General features: G+C 41.6%; 1 protein-coding gene across 4 annotated transcripts in view; it reads left to right on the top strand.

The window, feature by feature from the left end:
- LOC111973451 (scavenger receptor class A member 5) overlaps positions 1-18951 on the top strand; it is a 44678-nt gene that overhangs the window by 22553 nt on the left and 3174 nt on the right. For 2 of the 4 annotated variants that reach the window (XM_024000816.2, XM_024000815.2), the window contains exons 5-8: positions 1269-1349; positions 2009-2116; positions 5273-5329; positions 14112-14300. In XM_024000816.2, the coding sequence (XP_023856584.1) occupies positions 1269-1349; positions 2009-2116; positions 5273-5329; positions 14112-14300 (435 nt within the window). Of the gene's footprint in view, positions 1-1268; positions 1350-2008; positions 2117-5272; positions 5339-9499; positions 9928-14111; positions 14301-18951 lie in introns of those variants that run through there. The other 2 variants (XM_070446538.1, XM_070446539.1) reach the window with 2 other exon arrangements.

Genomic DNA, 18951 nt, shown 5'->3' on the forward strand with positions numbered 1-18951 from the left:
AATGTGATTTTCATTATATAACATTGATCTAGCGCTGTTTTCATTATTCACAAATGGTGAAACAAAATAAGGAAAATGTTCTTTTAGATAATTTGATAAATGGACATCCTGGTGTAAAACAATATCAGTCACCTAAAATAGCCTYAACTTCTTTTTAAAGCAGTCTAATGTTTTCAAATAATCTATCTATCAGCTTGATATTAAACATGTCAAAACTGATTGCATTGCAGCCATTTTCCCTTGACATGCAATTAGCCCATTACTAACATATMGATTCTGCTCAGCCAAATCAGATTTGCTGATCCATTATATGTTAAACATTCTCAATTTAATTAATAGAAGACTCTAAATAAGAAGTGATGAGTGATACCGTTGATCCTACTAAAACAAACCAGTCACCACTCAATTCAATTCAGTGTTTTCTCCTTCAGCCACCCAGGATGATATGACTTCCAAGTCAACCTGACTTCTTACTAGTCACTATTTCACTCCGATAGATTAATATTTTCCCAGTAAAGTTTCAGGCCAGGCCAGGGGATGTTGAGTGGCTCAAAGCATGGCCAGGACAGTATCTTAGGATATACAGATGTAGGATCTTAGTTTGATCACCCTGTTGCAGGAGAAATTTCCTGCAATGCAGGAAATATAAAACTTGTAGTGTATTTGAGGTTTAAAAAGTCTTCTGACATTTTTTAATTTCCACTTTAAAACATCAGACTTGATTTTCTCTTATGGAAAATATGTCAACCCCTACAAAAATGTCAGTTCATTATAATCCACAACATTTCCTGTTGCTGCAGGATTATCTTCCTGCTGTAGCAAAATGTCTCAAATAAAGATCCTACATCTGTAAGGATCAGATCACACCATTATGTGAAAGGCTACTTTGGAACATGTCAGTTGGACAAAACAAGACAAATGTCTAACTATTCCATTGTGGTTCCATTGTGGTGTACCTTGTGTAACATGTGCTTTCCATCAAGGCCAAGCTAATTCTACAAACAAGTCTGAAGTCAGTCAACTGGTTCCAAGTACAACAAACCATTGAACGATGTCCCTTATCCATGTTTCAGACTCAGATTTTGCCTTTAAGCTCCTCTGCTTTAGTCAGAGGGTGTGGTGAAACAAGAATGACATACCAAAAGGAAACCAGTGACTTATGGGATTACACAACTTCAATAATCATATTGTCTTCATATTACAGTATATTAATCAGTTTATATTATCTTGGGATCAACTTAATGCTTTAATTACGTTGTTTTCAACAGGGCCTCCAGGACCAAAGGGTGAGAAGGGCGATGTTGGGCCAATTGGGTCCCCTGGTGTTGCAGGCCTCACAGGGATGAGAGGTTCGTACACTGTACGGTACTGTCATTTGTCCTATTCTAGCTTTCAACATACATTACTTTCTTCAACCATTTTTGAAACCATTTTTTTCTAAAAGGATCTTACTGTAATTGGCCCGGGTCACAATTGTGAATTATGTAAACCCTCATAGACCCTCAAAGACTTATTTCCAAGAAGAATGCTGAAAGCAAGCCTCCCTTTAGGAACATGGAACATTTGTTATAGCCACCCAAAACACTCCTCCTACCACATTCAAAATCTCAGTTTTTCCACTTTCCTACTCATTAAAGAGTTGGGTACTCCAGTACATTACCTTGTGAGTAATGCAGTGACAATATCTTCAATACCTAGTGAACAGGACCACTGGTGGTTTCAAACCCATAAATCCACTCTGTTTGCTAACAACCTAATAACAGCCCCTCAAACTGGGCTCAAAGCATCCTGGGAAGGGAGTAAGGGCATTCCCTTAGATAGTCTTTCATGACATAATGAAATTATGAATAAAGAAAGAGAACATTGGAAAATGTTATTATGGCATGCAATGGGCCCATCGTACTCAAATATCCCAATAAGATAGGTTGTTTTCATTCTTTGAAATGCATGCCAGATATCCTGTTTGAAAAGACTTGAGAAAATACATTTATCTATGTCTTCCCGGCAGGTTTAACAGGAGAAAAAGGCATCCAGGGTCCAAGGGGACTAAAAGGCCCGAGCGGCCCCGACGGCCTACAGGGGGAGAAAGGGGATATGGGACCCAAAGGGCCCAAAGGTATGTCTGATATTATTACTGTCTGACAGCTGTAGAATCCTTAGTTAAACTATCATCTGTACCTACCTGTCTCTTTGAACCTTAAAGGGGTGCTCTCACCGATTGTGCCACCGTGCTCTCTCTTAGGCTCAGGCTCCAGAGAAGGTAATCCAAGGCAGATGGATGGAGGATCAGGGTCAATTCCGTCTGATTTGTTGTGTCTCATTGACAACTATATCTGCAGGCCCTCTGCCTTCCCAGCCTAACCCATAGCAGACCTACCTTATCAGCTGATGTGCTGAGCCAACCTAAAACCTTGAAGATAGAAATACACTTCATGACCAAAAGTGCTCGTCGAAAAAAWTCTTGGTCATTAATATGGAGTTGCCTACACCTTTGCTGGAACATTGCTACGGGGACTTGCTTCCATTCAGCCAAGTCAGTTAGATTTTCAGCACTCGGCGGTCCCATTCTGTGAGCTTGCGTGGCCTAACACTTTGCGGCTGAGCCATTGTTGRTCCTAGACGTTTCCACTTCACAATAACAGCCCTTACAGTTGACCGGGGAAGCTCTAGAAAGGCAGAAATTTTACAAACTGACTTGTTGGAAAGGTGGCATCCTATGACGGTGCCACGTTGAAAGTCACTGAGCTCTTCAGGGGTCAATTAGAAATGTCCTCACATTTTTGTCCATTAAAATAACATCAAATTGATCAGAAATACAGCGTAGGCATGGTTAATGAGACATAACAATAATAATGTCTACACTGTATTTCTGATCAATTTGATGTTATTTTAATGGACAAAAAATTWGCTTTTCTTTCAAAAACAAGGACATTTCTAAGTGACCCCAAACTTTTGAACGGTAGTGTATATAGTGTATGTCTTGCTCTTACCATACTAATAGAGGAAAGCCATGTACGGGCTTTAATTGGTCCAACCTTAGCCCTGAGAACTGGCTGTAGACTCATATGGTGCCTCGACACCATTGGAGTCTATAGCCATGTCTCAAAGCCTTCTAGAAGGCCGTTTCCTCTTTCGTCACCTTGTGTGTTGGAAAGCAGCACTTGTTTTGAAAGATGTGTGTGAGAGATACTCCTCTCACACACATMATTCGAGACACAGCGCCTTATCGTATTGGTCATAGATTTGACTCTCCACAATGGGCCTATTCTATTTCTCCATGCTAACCAAACAGCTGTTCTGGATCAGTTTAGTTTGGCTGAACTGTCCTGTGCTGGAGGCTTTAACCTCTGTGAGCCAACAACATTAAGATGGGATGTGGATGCCCTGTGCTGTCTATCTGCCCTGGCCTCCCAGGCCCAGCTCTATTAGACTGACTCACTGAGACTACAACACGCAATTAACAGGGTTAGAGAAATATCAGTGATGCTTGCAAAAGGATCCTTGTGGAAAAGGCAGAGGTGTTTTGGGGCTTGTTAAAGCAGGCCTATGAATAGCCAGGCAGTTTCATTATGTCTGTTTTTCTGTGAGGTAGAGTGGTGTTTGCGGTAGGTGTTTGAACCAGAGTGAGTGTCTAAAATAGCTCAACCTACGATGAGGATGTGGTCAGCACGGAGCACTACCCGACACTTGGTGCTTCTGTTTGGGCGCCACTGCAATTGGTCCCTTTCCTGTGATTTTGAAAATGAAAATTCAGGAAGTAAACGTGGGATAATGGTCACTTTATAATCATTGTGTAATGTTACTTTATTACAGTAACAGCTCATAAACACACCTTGGGGTTTTAGACTTGTAATTACAGAGAAATGTTCCCACAGAACTGAGCGGTAGGACTCCATCAAAGGCATATCTTTAGTTTGTTATTTTTATGAATATTCTACTAAATAGTACAATAATGTTCCTTTTTGCCTTATTGCGTGGTGTCCTCTATTATCATGGACATACTTCTGGTATTACACATTAAAATACAACAAATCTGAAGATTTTATTGAGTGGAATTAAAGATTGAAATGGAATGATTACTTCATTTTCTACAGCCTCTCTCAAGTCCAGACAGTAAATTGCATGTATGGTGCTGGCATCTGAAATCAAGAATTGCAACTGCAAGGCTCTAGAATGTCCCTGCGTCCACACTCCGATCCTCATCAGATCAACATCAGATGCCCTCATTCAGGACACAAATGTCTTCAAGGAGGATCTACTTTCAATCGCATTCATAAGACTGTTAACTGGCCTCAAGTAGTGAGGCTTTCTATGTCTGTAAAGCATATAACATCATCGGACAAGCCAGAAAGATGCCATAACGATTCTCTCCGCTCACTCTGAAAGAGGAGATGCAGGACAACTGTGCTTTCAGCTTCTCAATCCCACTCATTTTGTTAATTAAATCCTTTAATCGTTAAATTGATGTTGTCTTTTGCCCTGACCCTTTTTTGTCTTTCAAAATTTGCATACAATCCACAGACAGCTGAGTTGCCTCAGATGTTGAGAGCGGAGCAACAAACAAAACAATGGCCCACAATAATGGACTTCAGATCACAGAGAATCAAGGACATATGGGTTCATGTTGACTTTTGGGGAAACATATACCCTGACCATATTTGCTATTTGTACTGTTTCTAGTCCAATGCATTGYCTAGGAAAACCAAAAGCCGAAGAGACTGTAGTTCACAAGGGGGTTGTCCTATAATTTGTATGTCTAATGACAAGGTAATTACATTTAGTTTGTGAGGCTTCAATTCAGGTTAACAAGATAATAAGTTATCCAAAGGGAAATTGAGCTGAGGGATAATGTTTAATATCAGACCTGAGGTTGGTATATCTGGCGTTCTTCTCAGGGTGAGGGGGGCTATTTTAGAGCTACTTTATGTTCCCCCAACCAAGAGCAAAAAGACCCTCTCATGTCTCCCAAGTATTCCAGTAAGGCAATTTGGAAACCTCAAACCATAGCCTATCTTTAGGTCTAATCCCTGCCCACCCACATAAAGTCAACAATGACAGAGTCAACCATGACAGACGGAGAGGGCACCGCTCAGAGAAGTAGCATGCTGGAAGGTTCTCTAGGGACATACACGTAATACTGTTCTTCTTCAAGTGAATCACTTGTGTTCAGTTTAATTTTGTACTTACATGATGTTATATATTAATCTGTGTTACTTCTTATTCTGCCACTGAGCGTAACACAATATTTTGTTGTCTGTCTTTCGTTTCCAAGGTGACAAAGGAGACAGAGGACTGAAGGGCGAGAAGGGAGACCGTGGTGAAAAAACAGGTGAGACCAGTGAGCAGTGAAGAGTTATGGAATTGCTGATTCCTCCTCATCCTCCAAATGATCTTGGTCGATGATGTTGTCCATTGTTATCTGCATACATATCGRGAACACTGCTGCATCGTAAAATGAGTTATTGGAATAGGTTGTAATAAAACCCAGGTAGGCTATAGAATTTAACCCTAACTGACCTACCAATCCACTTTCACTACCTCTGCACTCCTTCAGGGGGTGAAGGAGTGCAGAGGGTTTTTTGAGGCCTTTTCCCTCTCTGTTTCGCTTTGGAATGCTGTTTACTCCATCAGCATCAACACATTCCAAAACTCAGCACCAGAGCTGAAGTCACATGCTGGTCTCAGTCTAGTGAGTTCATTACTCATTTACATCAGTAGCTGGAGGCTCTCACCTGGCAGACCCCACTTGTAAACAGGGATGCCAGTGGATCAAACAGAAAAATAAACTATTTTTATGGACCGAGCCACAACAGGCATAAATCTCTGCTCTACTTGTACATGGAACGGTCACCTCATATGTTGAAGCAGTTATTAGCGTGACGTTTTACAGGTTTCTTCCTGTATCCAAACCACCCAATATGGCTTACCTCACCAAATAATAAGTATCAAAACATTTATTCACAGTGTTTGAAGCATGGGCAAACTGGTTAGTAGGCCTGGTTGTACTGAGTGGGCCTGTCGTATCGTTGTACAGTATATGCCCGCACACCCCCACTGACAGGTCATTTCAATAAAACCACAATGTGTTTTCAAGCAGGGAAAGAAAACAAACCCGCAAACCTCAATTTCTTCCCTCACACAGGAAATATTATTCTTTCTCTATGACATCATTAAACCCATTTTGGTGTGATGAGAGCTGGAACGGTGTTTTTCTTAAAGTGACAGCTACAAACATCTGAAATACATTTCTCTTCATTAGCTACAACCAGGAAAAGATCAGAACTCCACATTCAAAGCCATGTGATTTAAGAGGMTTTCTTCTGGTACTTGGTCTGGATTTGTTTCCATAATTGTCAAGCTCTCATGCTAGTGGTTGATGGAAAGCAGTGGTGTCACACAAAGTATAGGTCCTCGTAGTGAGAGGAAGGTCTGTCACAGCTCAGACACCGTGGGGCTCTCCCCCAGTCCCCTTGTTCATTTATCTTCTTTACCCCGCTATACTTTTAGAATGTCACAACTGACAACCATGCTTCTCCTAGATGGCTGAGAGCTGGGYCTTACCTCCGGCTGAGGGTTAGGGCTGAGAGCTGGGGCTGAGAGTTGGGGGTGCAGTTGAACCTAAAGCCCCATACACCGTAACTAGCGTGACAAGCTGTAAAATGTCAGGTGCTTTAAAGCTTACTTGGTAATTGTTGCCATAGCGTTGCCTTTCACCCTAACATCCACACACCTCTCAAGATGGGGGTACCGAACTTTGATACGATATCCCAAGAGTCCAACAGAAACTGGAGTAAGCTTGGATTGGAAAGATTATTTTTACAGGACAGGCACAAGCTCCATTCTCCACATTTGAAGTGTCAACCCGGTGCTGAGTTACTGAGACTTTACTCATATACACATGCATGAGCGGTCACATTTACACATGAACAACCTGAAGTTGTGAACATAACACACACACACGCCCCAAAATGCACAACATTGTCTTAGTCCATTGGTACAGAAATGTTGTTGCAAAGGGCCGAACATTGGTTCCCTGCCAGATCTTGTAAGCTGTTACGCTAAGATTCAGATTCACTCCCCTTCCTCTTCCCTAAGTGTAGAGAGGAAGATATAAAGTTTGGTTGACTGCCAGTTTTATAGGTCAGTGTAGCCATTTTTGTTTTTTAATCGGTTATTGTTTATGGCCTTATGTGCTCATACATGCCAAAATCAAGTCCGATATCATTTTCCCCCAGTGTATTTGTAATGAGTATGATGGGAGACAGAGTGCTTGTTTCAAGCATAGGGTGCAGCAGGTGTTTATTTAGTAAAGGCCCACAGGAGGAGGCAGGTAGCTGGGTCCAGGGACAGGCAGAAGGTCATACACAGGGAATCCAAAAAGGTAACAGTATAGGCAAGGAAAAAGGCTAATAACGTAGTCTGGGAGATCAGGCAAGAGGTTGATGACAGGAAATCTGATAGGCAAAAGTACAGGCAGGAAATAGGAAAAAAAAACGATGTTAGTGAGAATGGCCAAAAACTATGATACACAGGAGGACTAGTATGGCCCTAAACAGCGCTCCGCCTAGACCGTGGACAAAAACAAACAATACCTCACAATGATGGGATGCAATGAACTGAGCTAAATAGTTTGTGTAAATGGCATACAGGTGTGTGAACAGGTGATCAGAATTCAGGTGATTGGGATCTGGAGKGTGAGCTACGTTCAGGGGATCTATGTGTTTGAGAGTGTGAGTTGGAAGCAGACGTTACAGTATTTTAATAATGAAAAGCCTAGTTCAAATTGTAGTTTTGATGATGTAAAGTATAGCAAAGTGGGCCAGTGCTCCAATCGCCAAATGCACAGTTGGAAACATGCCTACTTTTATAAGGTATTGACAGCACTGCTTTTAGTGTTTTCTCCCATAAGACTAAACAACTCTTTTTCTAGAACAAATACTTCAGTTGTGAAACTACAGAGAGATGTCATGAGTGTATTTTAGTTGGCAGTGTTTATTATGATTTTTGTGAAAAAGCAGAAGGGAGGGTGATGTCTATGAATCCAAAAATAGTAATTATACAGATGATTAACAAAACACGAACACAACAGTATTCATACCTTAGTTTTTATGGTAAATGTGAATGAAAAAACTTTTGATTATGGTTTTCATACACATACCTTGTCCATAATGTTGAGACCTATGTGATTTTCATTGAAGAGGTAAGGGAAGAGGATGGTACATGTGATCTGCATAACATACCAATACTAATGGACATACAGTACCAGTCAAAAGTTTGGACACACCTACTCATTCAAGGGTTTTACTTTACAAAACTATGAAATAACACATATGGAGTCATGTAGTAACCAAAAAAGTGTTAAACAATTCAAAATATATTTTATAGATATAGATATAGAATATAGATTCTTCAAAATAGCTACCCTTTGCATTTGTCACACCCTGATCTGTTTCACCTGTCTTTGTGCTTGTCAACACCCCCCTCCATGTGTCACCCATCTTCCCCATTATCCCCAGTGTATTTYTACCTGGGTTCTCTGTTTGTCTGTTGCCAGTTAGTTTTATTTGTCAAGCCTATCAGCGGTTTTCCACTTGCTCCTGTCTTTTTCTTGTTTTCCCGGTTTTTACCATTCGGCCTGTACCTTGTCACACCACCCTGGATTATTGACCTCTGCCTGCCCTTGACATGTCGTTTTTCCTGCCCCCTGTTCTCGTAATAAACTTTTGTTACTTCGACACTGTCTGCATCTGGTTCTTCTCCTGAAACGTGATAGCTTTGCACACTCTTGGCATTCTCTCAAACAGCTTCATGAGATAGTCACCTGGAATGCATTTCAATTAACAGGTGTGCCTTGTTAATTTGTGGAATTTCTTTCCTTCTTAATGCGTTTGAGCCAATCAGTTGTGTTGTGACAAGGTAGGGGAGGTATACAGAAGATAGCCCTATTTGGTAAAAGACCAAGTCCATATTATGGCAAGAACAGCTCAAATAAGCAAAGAGAAACGAGAGTCCATCATTACTTTAAGACATGAAGGTCAGTCAATCCGGAACATTTCAAGAACTTTGAAAGTTTCTTCAAGTGCAGTCACAAAAACCATCAGGCACTATGATGAAACTGGCTCTCATGAGGACCYCCACAGGAAAGGAAGAGCCAGAGTTAGAAGAGACTTGTTTGGGCCAAGAAATARGAGCAATGGACATTAGACCGGTGGAAATCTGTCCTTTGGTCTGATGAGTCAAAATMTGCGATTTTTGGTTTCCAACCGCTGTGTCTTTGTGAGACGCGGAGTAGGTGAATGGATGAGCTCCGTATGTGTGATTACCAACGTGAAGCATGGAGGAGGAGGTGTGATGGTGTGGAGTTGCTTTGCTGGTGACACTGTATGATTTATTTAGAACTCAAGGCACACTTAACCAGCATGGCTACCACAGCATTCTGCAGVGATACGCCATCCTATCTGCTTTGTGCTTAGTGGGACTATCATTTGTTTTTCAACAGGATAATGACCCAACACACCTCCAGGCTGTGTAAGGGCTATTTGACCAAGAAGGAGAGTGATGGAGTGCTGCATCAGATGATCTCGCCTCCACAATCACCCGACCTCAACCCAATCGAGATGGTTTGGGATGAGTTGGACTGCAGAGTGAAGGAAAAGCAGCCAACAAGTGTTCAGCATATGTGGGAACTCCTTCAAGACTGTTGGAAAAGCATTCCAGGTGAAGCTGGTTGAGAGAATACCAAGAGTGTGCAGAGCTGTCATCAAGGAAAAGGGTGGCTACTTTGAAGAATCTAAAATCTAAAATATATTTTGATTTTTTTAACACTTTTTTTGGTTACTACATGATTCCATATGTGTTATTCATAGTTTGATGTCTTCACTATTATTCTAGAAAATAGTAAAAATAAAGAAAAACCCCTTGAATGAGTAGGTGTGTCCAAACTTTTGACTGGTACTGTACCTTTGTGTGCCTCCTTGTCTGTATACCTGCAGACAAAGACACAAAAGTGAGCAGTTCAATCATCTTCACCCAAAACAGCTAGCCTTCAACATATTCTTATGGCCTACATATTATTACCTCTCTGTTGATTGATATCCATTGAATTGTGTCCTTTTTCTGTTTAAGAAAGATTTGCACAATATGAAAAGATAGATGGTATCATCATAAAACAATATAAATGTAGATAATACAAGAAACAAACCTTACCTTAAATTGAGGAGATCTTTATATTTTTCAGTTAAGTGCCGGCACCTGCTGTCCTTTCAAATTCAAATCCAAATGTTTCAGTTGGGCAGTTAGGTTCCTGTAAGAACCCCCACCAACTAAGGAGGTTCCTCGATGAACCCCACCTCATATGGGCTTCTTGGAAGAACCTTTTGGGGGGRATTTTCAGTGCCAGGAACCCTAAGGTTCATAGAAGAACCCTTGTTGAACCCCACATTTTTTGAGTGTGGTGAACAGGAGGCCCCCGGATCAGCCTCCCATTGTGTATGCTGGGGGAAAAGAGAGCCTCCACACGCGCACACACAACACAACACACAACCACACACCACGACACACACACACACACACACACACACACACACACACACACACACACACACACACACACGAGGATAACGACAATACCCACCCAGAACCCTCTTTAAACAAGGCAGAACACAGTCTAGCATCAACACACACAGCGGAGGTGACCTGAGATGGAGGAGATGGCCTCAGCACAGTTACGATATCACATAGACTGGCCCCTGTGATGGCCATCTCTGGGAGGTGAGGTCTTGCATATGAAAGTCCCTTAGGGACCGTGAGCAGGGGCACCTACAGTCCAGGGTAGAACACGGATTGTGTTTGCCTAACCAAAGAACTGACAAACACATTTAGTCAATGCAAGCCAGAGAGATGTAGTGGTGTTTGTATTCAGACGTACAGATGTCAAGCASAGATACATTATAGAGTAAATGCTTGTACAAGTAGACAAAGTCAACATGGGAGATTATTTGTTATATTGTCCTTGTTCTGCAGCAGGCTATAGCTAGACAGTTTATCTTGGTAATCATTTCACTTGATGATATGGCTAATATCCTGTCCCTGCATCTCTATTTCTTGTGACAGCATTCTCGGACCTAATTCCACTAACGGATAGGGGAGGCTTTCCTCTACTGCAGCACATAGTCATAAATGTCTCTCTGTAACAGTGTAACATGGCCCTCTAAAGTGCACTCAATTCTATTTCTCATTTCCCATTTCCCTAAAGGAAGTATTTCATGATTCACTTACAGCTGTACGACTGTTACGTTTTAGTGATACTACAGTAAGTACGTGTATCTCTAATTTGGCTCTGTAGGCTAAATCAATCTGACCTCATAGTCAAGTAGACCTATGCACCATTGTGCTGAATTAGCCGTTTATAAGAGCGTGGGCTTCTCCATGTCGGTTCTGCTACCTACTGCACACAGATCCTCATCCACTATGCCATGTTAGTTACCCTGCTAATACCACCATGGCTCTGGCCTAGCCCCATCACACCCCTATCAGAGATAACCTGGGTCTGCGTCTCACTGGACAGATTGAAGTTTCCTGAGCCATTACCAGAGTAAAGTTATGCCTACATATCTGCAGCAGACACATGGTTTCAGTCTGCCAGATTGGCTGCATGTCTCAGGCTAAGAGTAGAGCGGAGCTCAGGCTGCAGCATCTGCAACACATTAACAAGATGTTCCTGTGCTCTTCTCGAGTCTATCCTCCAGATTCATGTTCAGCAATTGGAGCCCCAGGCTATTCATCTCCTGAAAAGGTCAATAAAGGCTAGTTGAGTCAGAGTTAATCTTCCAATGGGAGGTGCATTTACACATGAACAACCTGAAGTTGTGAACATATACACACTCACATGTGCACTTAGACCTGCACACACACACGCCCCAAAATGCACAGCATTGTCTTAGTCCATTAGTCCAGAAATGTTGTTGCAAAGGGTCCAGATGTTGTAAGCTGTTGCACTAAGATTCAGATTCACTCTCTTCCTCTCCCCTAAGAGTAGAGGAAGGTATAACGTTTGGTTGACTGCCAGTTTTATAGGTCAGTGTAGCCATTTTTGTTCTTTAATCGGTTATTGTTTTTGTTCTAATTATGTTGCTCATACATGCTAAATTCAAGTCAGATATAATTCTCCCCCCAGTGTATTTTAATAATGAAAAGCCTAGTTCAAATTGTAGTTTTGATGATGTAAAGTATAGCAAAGTGGGCGAGTGCTCCAATCGCCAAAGGCACAGTTGGAAACGTGCCCACTTTTAAAAGGTATTGACAGCACTGCTTTTAGTGTTTTCTCCCATAAGACTAAACAACTCTTTTTCTAGAACAAATACTTCAGTTGTGAAACTACAGAGAGATGTCATGAGTGTGGTGGTAGAAATGGGAAGTATTGGTTTTCATCTTATCAATTAGCTGGACTTTAATAGGCCCTGTATTATACTGTGCATGAGTCTCTCTCAGGAGAAGTCTGCTAAGAGGTTTTCTGTTGGATGTGTGATTAACTTAACTTAAGTTTCTGTCTGAACTCCTAAAATGATTTGAACAAACCAAGCCTCATGCTGGCGTGAAGGTAGGTCCAAATCTGGCTGCAACATGTTTTTCATTAGGTATTTTGTTGCAGGATTACAGGACTAGGCTTCATTACAGGACTAGGCTTCATGTGCAGGGGAGCTGTAATATGACATCCTGGCTAGAAATAGCATTTTCTCTCCTTCCTATTCTTACTAAATCTTCCCAAACATGATGGTGGACGGGAGGTCCCTCGGATCAGCCTCCCACAGTGTGTGCTGGGGGAAAGAGACGCCTGCTGTCTTGTGGGAACACACACACACACACACACACACACACACACACAACACACACACACACACACACCACACACACACACCCACACACACACACACACACACAACACACACAACACCACACACACACACACACACAACACACACACACACACACACACACCACAATACACAGAGAACCTCTTTAAACAAAGCAGAACGTCTAGCATCAACACACACAGCGGAGGTGACCTGAGATGGAGGAGATGGCCTCAGCACAGTTACGATATCACATAGACTGGTCCCTGTGATGGCCATCTCTGGGAGTTGAGGTCTTGCATATGAAACAGAGGCACATACAGTCCAGGGTAGAGCACAGATTGCGTATGCCTAACCAAAAAGCTGACAAACACATTTAGTAAATTAAAGTTTATTTTGACAAACTGTAATATTTTCACTTGATGATATGGCTAATATCCGGTCCCTGCATCTCTATTTCTTGTGACAACATTCTCTGACCTAATTCCTGACCTTGTTCCTGTGCTCTTCTCGAGTCTGTCCTCCAGATTCATGTTCAGCCATTGGAGCCCCAGGTTATCCATCTCCTGAAAAGGTCAATAAAGGCTAGTTCGGTCAGAGTTAATCTTCCAATGAGAGGTACTAATTGTTTTCAACACCTTCTCCTGCCCCGACAAGACCACAAATGTCACTCCAAACTCTTTATAACTGCAGTTATGGAGGTCACCAAGTATGGAGGCAGTAATTACCCCTAATAGCAAACCCCTTTGAACAAACAAGCTTCATGGAAAGCATTTCCTAAAGATGTGTTCAAGTGTTTTGTTTTATTTTCCCGGTTATGGAAAAATAATTTACATTAAATAAAGTTAGAAAGATGTTTGGCTTGTTCCTCCATACCTGAAGGATTGTTTTTGTCTACATGAAATGTACAAKCAGTGTTTTGAACAAACTAATCCAAAAAGTATGACTTCACTTACCTGGTTGGGAAATCAACAGCAAATCAACTTGCCGGTGTCCTCTGAATATTACTATAATTTAGTTGACTTTACAGAAATGCACTCTATGATCCATCTTTGAGGTTAATACACTGAGTCAAGCCACCTCAATCTGATCAGTGGTCTGTGGCTAGGGGTTTGTTTGGCCCATGACCAGCTTCCCCTTTCAAACCACCATCCATGTCTCTCTCCCCTGCTGTGTGTGTGTGTGTGTGTGTGTGTGTGTGTGTGTGTGTGTGTGTGTGTGTGTGTGTGTGTGTGTGTGCGTGCGTGCGTGCGATTTTAGTGGATGAGACACTGGTGAGGCTGGTGAATGGATCAGGCCCTCACGAGGGGAGAGTGGAGGTGTTCCACGAGAGACGCTGGGGAACGGTGTGTGATGACGTCTGGGACAAGAAGGACGGCGACGTGGTCTGCAGGATGCTTGGCTACAAAGGAGCCTTCGAGATCCATAAAACAGGCCGGTTTGGACAAGGTAAGCCTTTTGGCTGTTTTTATCTCTACCGAGATTTGAACTAACTACAGTGCAGACTGTGATAAACTTGTGGAGGCGGATTAGGATTTTTACCATTTGTTTTTGTAATTGTACTTTTTTATGGTGGGTATTAGTGCACAAAGCATTTGAAAACTACTGAGATTCATATACGTTTATAGGGAACATCATAGGAGCCAGATGCCATCAAAAATTTGCCAGTGGTAATATCCATCTGTTTCCTCTCTTATGACCTATTTTCCACAACCATCATTACATCATGCATACACACACATCTATGTTTGGTCCAATCAAAATATTATGGTGTATTAATACTATTTAGTTCAAATTAATCTGGAAAATTTTAAAAAACTAATCTAATTCCAAGAACCATTCTTTAAAATTAACAATAATTCACATTTACTTTTGAGGATTATTTAAACAGTTGTAAATGTGTCTTTCATAGACCCCATTTGCGAAGCAAAATGTTGTTTCTTTATTCTTGACCTCATCCTGACRCATATTTGCATCTATAATTATGTTAGAGATGACATTGTACATGGTCAATACAATAAATTATTCTCAAAATAAGTGTTGAGATGCTGGGTAAACCAGTTTAGGAGGCATGTCTAGTTAAAATAAACCCAACAGTGATGTATTAGGCCCAGTCCAAACATCTGTGGTGAATGTACACTATACTATACTGGTCCAAGTTTCCTTTTCAAGTTCATGCTGCACTCAAGATGTTTCAGTTATTCAATGTTATGTAGTTGGTGMTGCTCAAACTTGGAGTCTTCTCTCATGGTGCTAAATGTGGTAGAATGACCTTAAAGCAAAAACTCTGATCATACAGAGTGTGTTTGCCAACATTCTGAGGGAAAATATTGCTCACACTCAAAGTTCAAAATGTTTCTGTGAACAAACAGATAGAGTAGATAGACGGTAGGCCTACTAGGTCCTGGTTCCTTCTCAACATTACTGCTGGTCATAAAGTATATGGAAAACAATATGGAACGATATTTCCATACACACAAAGGGCCTCCTTTGAGCATTAGTGATACTACTACTTTTGAGGTACGACACACAAATACATAAAATAAAATAGCTGAAATGGAGACATTAGTTCCTAACTACACACATAGTTCTCATTGTAGACGTATATTTATACGATATATCAGACAAGCCCTGGCATTAAAAGGGTTGATGGTCTAGTCTGCGGCCTCCAGCCAATGTAGAATATATTTGGCCTCTTATCTTTCATCAAGTCTGTCTATGAATTCCCTCACTGGTACACAGCCCCTGATAGGCCTATGGGGATGAGGCCCACATGCACATCTGTAAACTGTCATCTTAGAGTGAAAGAAATGAATGTCTGATTCAGGATATAAAAAGCATATTGTACTTTTTGTGCTCATTATGTTGCTAGCATTCGAATATAACCCTGAAGCAAAAAGAAGACCAGGAATTATAATGTGAAATCTGATTCAAATGTGGGATAAGACAGACATGCTTATGCTAATGTTAACTTTGTGGGAACCTTTTGTGGGGAGAGTGATATCCTTATGACTTATTGCATTTAAAACATATATTATTCTGGATTGGTTTGATAAACTCTATATAGTGAGTATAAAAAAACATTAAGAACACCTTCCTAATATTGAGTTGCACTCCCCCCTTTTGCCCTCATAACAGCCTCAATTCGTCTGGGCATGGACTCTACAAGGTGTCAAAAGCTTTTCACAGGGTTGCTGGCCCATGTTGGCTGGATGTCCTTTGGGTGGTGGACCATTCTTGATACACACGGGAAACTGTTGAGCGAGAATAACCCATCAGCATTGCAGTTGTTGACACAAACCAATGTGCCTGGCACCCACTACTATAGCCCGTTCAAAGGAACTTTTTGTCTTGCCTATTCACCCACTGAATGGCACACATACCCAATCCATGTCTCAAGGCTTAAAAATCATTCTTTAACCTGTTTCCTCCCCTTCATCTACACTGATTGAAGTGGATTTAACAAGTGACATCAATAAGGGATCATAGCTTTCACCTGGATTCACTGTGGTTTTCCTGCATGTATATTATCCCTTGTTAAAAATCAAACAAAGTTGTAGTTATGTTAGGCATACAGTGCATTCGGAAAGTATTCAGACCCCTTGACCTTTTCCACATTCTGTTACGTTACAGCCTTATTCTAAAATMTATTWAAAAAATAAAATCCATCTACAGACAATACCCTATAATGACAAAGCGAAAACATGTTTTTAAGACATTTTTGAAAATGTATTAAAAATAAAAAACKGAAATACCTTATTTACATAAGTATTCAGACCCTTTGCTATGAGCCTTGAAATTGAGCTCAGGTGCATCCTGTTTGCATTGATAATCCTTGAGATGTTTCTACAAATTGATTGGAGTCCACCTGGGGTAAATTCAATTGATTGGACATGATTTGGAAAGGCACACACCTGTCTATATAAGGTCCCACAGTTGACAGTGCATGTCAGAGCAAAAACCAAGCCACGAGGTCAACGGAATTGTCCGTAGAGCTCCGAGACAGGATTGTGTCAAAGCACACACCTGGGGAAGGGTACCAAAACATGTCTGCAGCATTGAAGGTCCCCAAGAACACAGTGGCCTCCATCATTCTTAAATGGAAGAAGTTTGGAACCACCAAGATTCTTCCTAGAGATGGCCGCCCGGCCAAACTGAGCAATCAGGGGAGAAGGGCCTTGGTCAGGGAGGTGACCAAGAACCCAATGGTCATTCTGACAGAACTCCAGAGTTCCTCTGTGGAGATGGGAGAACCTTCCAGAAGGACTGCCATCTCTGCAGCACTCCACCAATCATGGTAGGGTGGCCAGACGGAAGCCACTCCTCAGTAAAAGGCACATGACAGCCCACTTGGAGTTTTCCAAAAGGCACCTAAAGGACTATCAGATCATGAGAAACAAGATTCTCTGGTCTGATGAAACCAAGATTGAACTCTTTGGCCTGAATGCCAAGTCTCACATCTGAAGGAAACCTGGCAACATCCCTACGGTGAAGCATGGTGGTGGCAGCATCATGCTGGGGTGATGTTTTTCAGCGGCAGGAACTGGGAGACTAGTCAGGATTGAGGCAAAGATGAACGGAGCAAAGTACAGAGAGATCCTTGATGAAACACTGCTCCAGAGGGCTCAGGACCTCAGACTGGGGTGAAGGTTCACCTTCCAACAGGACATTGACCCTAAGCACACAGCCAACACAATGCAGGAGTGGCTTCTGGACAAGTCTCTGAATGTCCTTGAGTGGCCCAGCCAGGGCCCAGACTTGAACCTGATCGAACATCTCTGTAGAGACCTGAAAATATCTGTGCAGCGATGCTCCCCATCCAACCTGACAGAGTTTGAGAGGATCTGCAGAGAAGAATGGGTGAAACTCCCCAAATACAGGTGTGTCAAGCTTGTATCATCATACCCAAGAAGACTCGTTGCTGTAATTGCTGCCAAAGGTGCTTCAACAAAGTACTGTGTAAAGGGTCTGAATACTTATGTAAATGTGCTATTTCAGTTTTMTATATATTTCTACATTTGCAAAAAAAAAAATACACGTGTTTCTGCTTTGTCATTATGGGCTATTGTGTGTAGATTGATGAGGAAAAACACAATTTAATCAATTTTAGAATAAGGCTGTAACGTAGCAAAATGTGGAAAAAGTGAAGGGTTCTGAATACTTTCCGAATGCACTGTATATTTAAGGTCCTATGTCTTTCTCAAACCTGCTTATTTGGCAAGTAGGTAAATTAGATCGGACACAGAGTATTTTACATTAGTTATCTTTTGATTGTTTTGAATCCAATCCTTCAATTACCCTCAACCCCTCCCATCTATCTCTGAAGACCATCCAGTGTTGTTTTCTATTTGCGGTATATTTTTAACTGTGCTGTTTCACAAATGTTCTGAACCTATACATAACGATTGAAAGTTAATTTTTTTCTCAAACCCAATGATGAATTCACTGTCCCACCTCTACCGTTGTAACTGACAACTCATTATCATGAACAATGGAGTTTCTACATTTGTGTTCATACGTTGGACATTCATTTTGCACGTCATTCTTCAGACAGCAATTATTACTTAAGCCATCGAGAGATTTTGACTGGGTCTTGAAATTATTTTAATTTGGACCGAGAAACAGGCACTAGAGGGTGTTGTCTCGTATATTTTTCGGCCTCTCAGTTATGTCTTCAATGTAATTGATACCACAATAAACCCAATTTCAGACAGAGATTCCATGCCAGAGGTCCCCTCTGGTGGCTCTTGGCTATCTTGCCTGGTGGGGAGAGGAGAGAGGAGAGGCTTGCGCCAGCCTCTGTGTTTGTGGAGCCATGACATGCTCTCATCCCTCTGCCAGATATCTGCCTCACATTAACGCTTCCAAGGGCTCTCAGAGGAGAGTGGTGTGATGAATAAGAGGAGCCAGAGTATGACCAGACCAGACTCTGCTATCACACTCTCTTTCATTCAGATAAAGGCTGTGATTTGAGAAGAAAAACAATAGAATAGCAGAGCCTGATACTTGGCCGCCCTGTATATCCCTCCTTTATCATCTTAGCTGTAAACCATACTTTTCTGTAAGTCCTGAATACTGGAGTCGATCTGGATGTTTTTTT

This window comes from Salvelinus sp. IW2-2015, linkage group LG14, assembly GCF_002910315.2.
Source record: "Salvelinus sp. IW2-2015 linkage group LG14, ASM291031v2, whole genome shotgun sequence".
NCBI lineage: Eukaryota > Metazoa > Chordata > Actinopteri > Salmoniformes > Salmonidae > Salvelinus > Salvelinus sp. IW2-2015.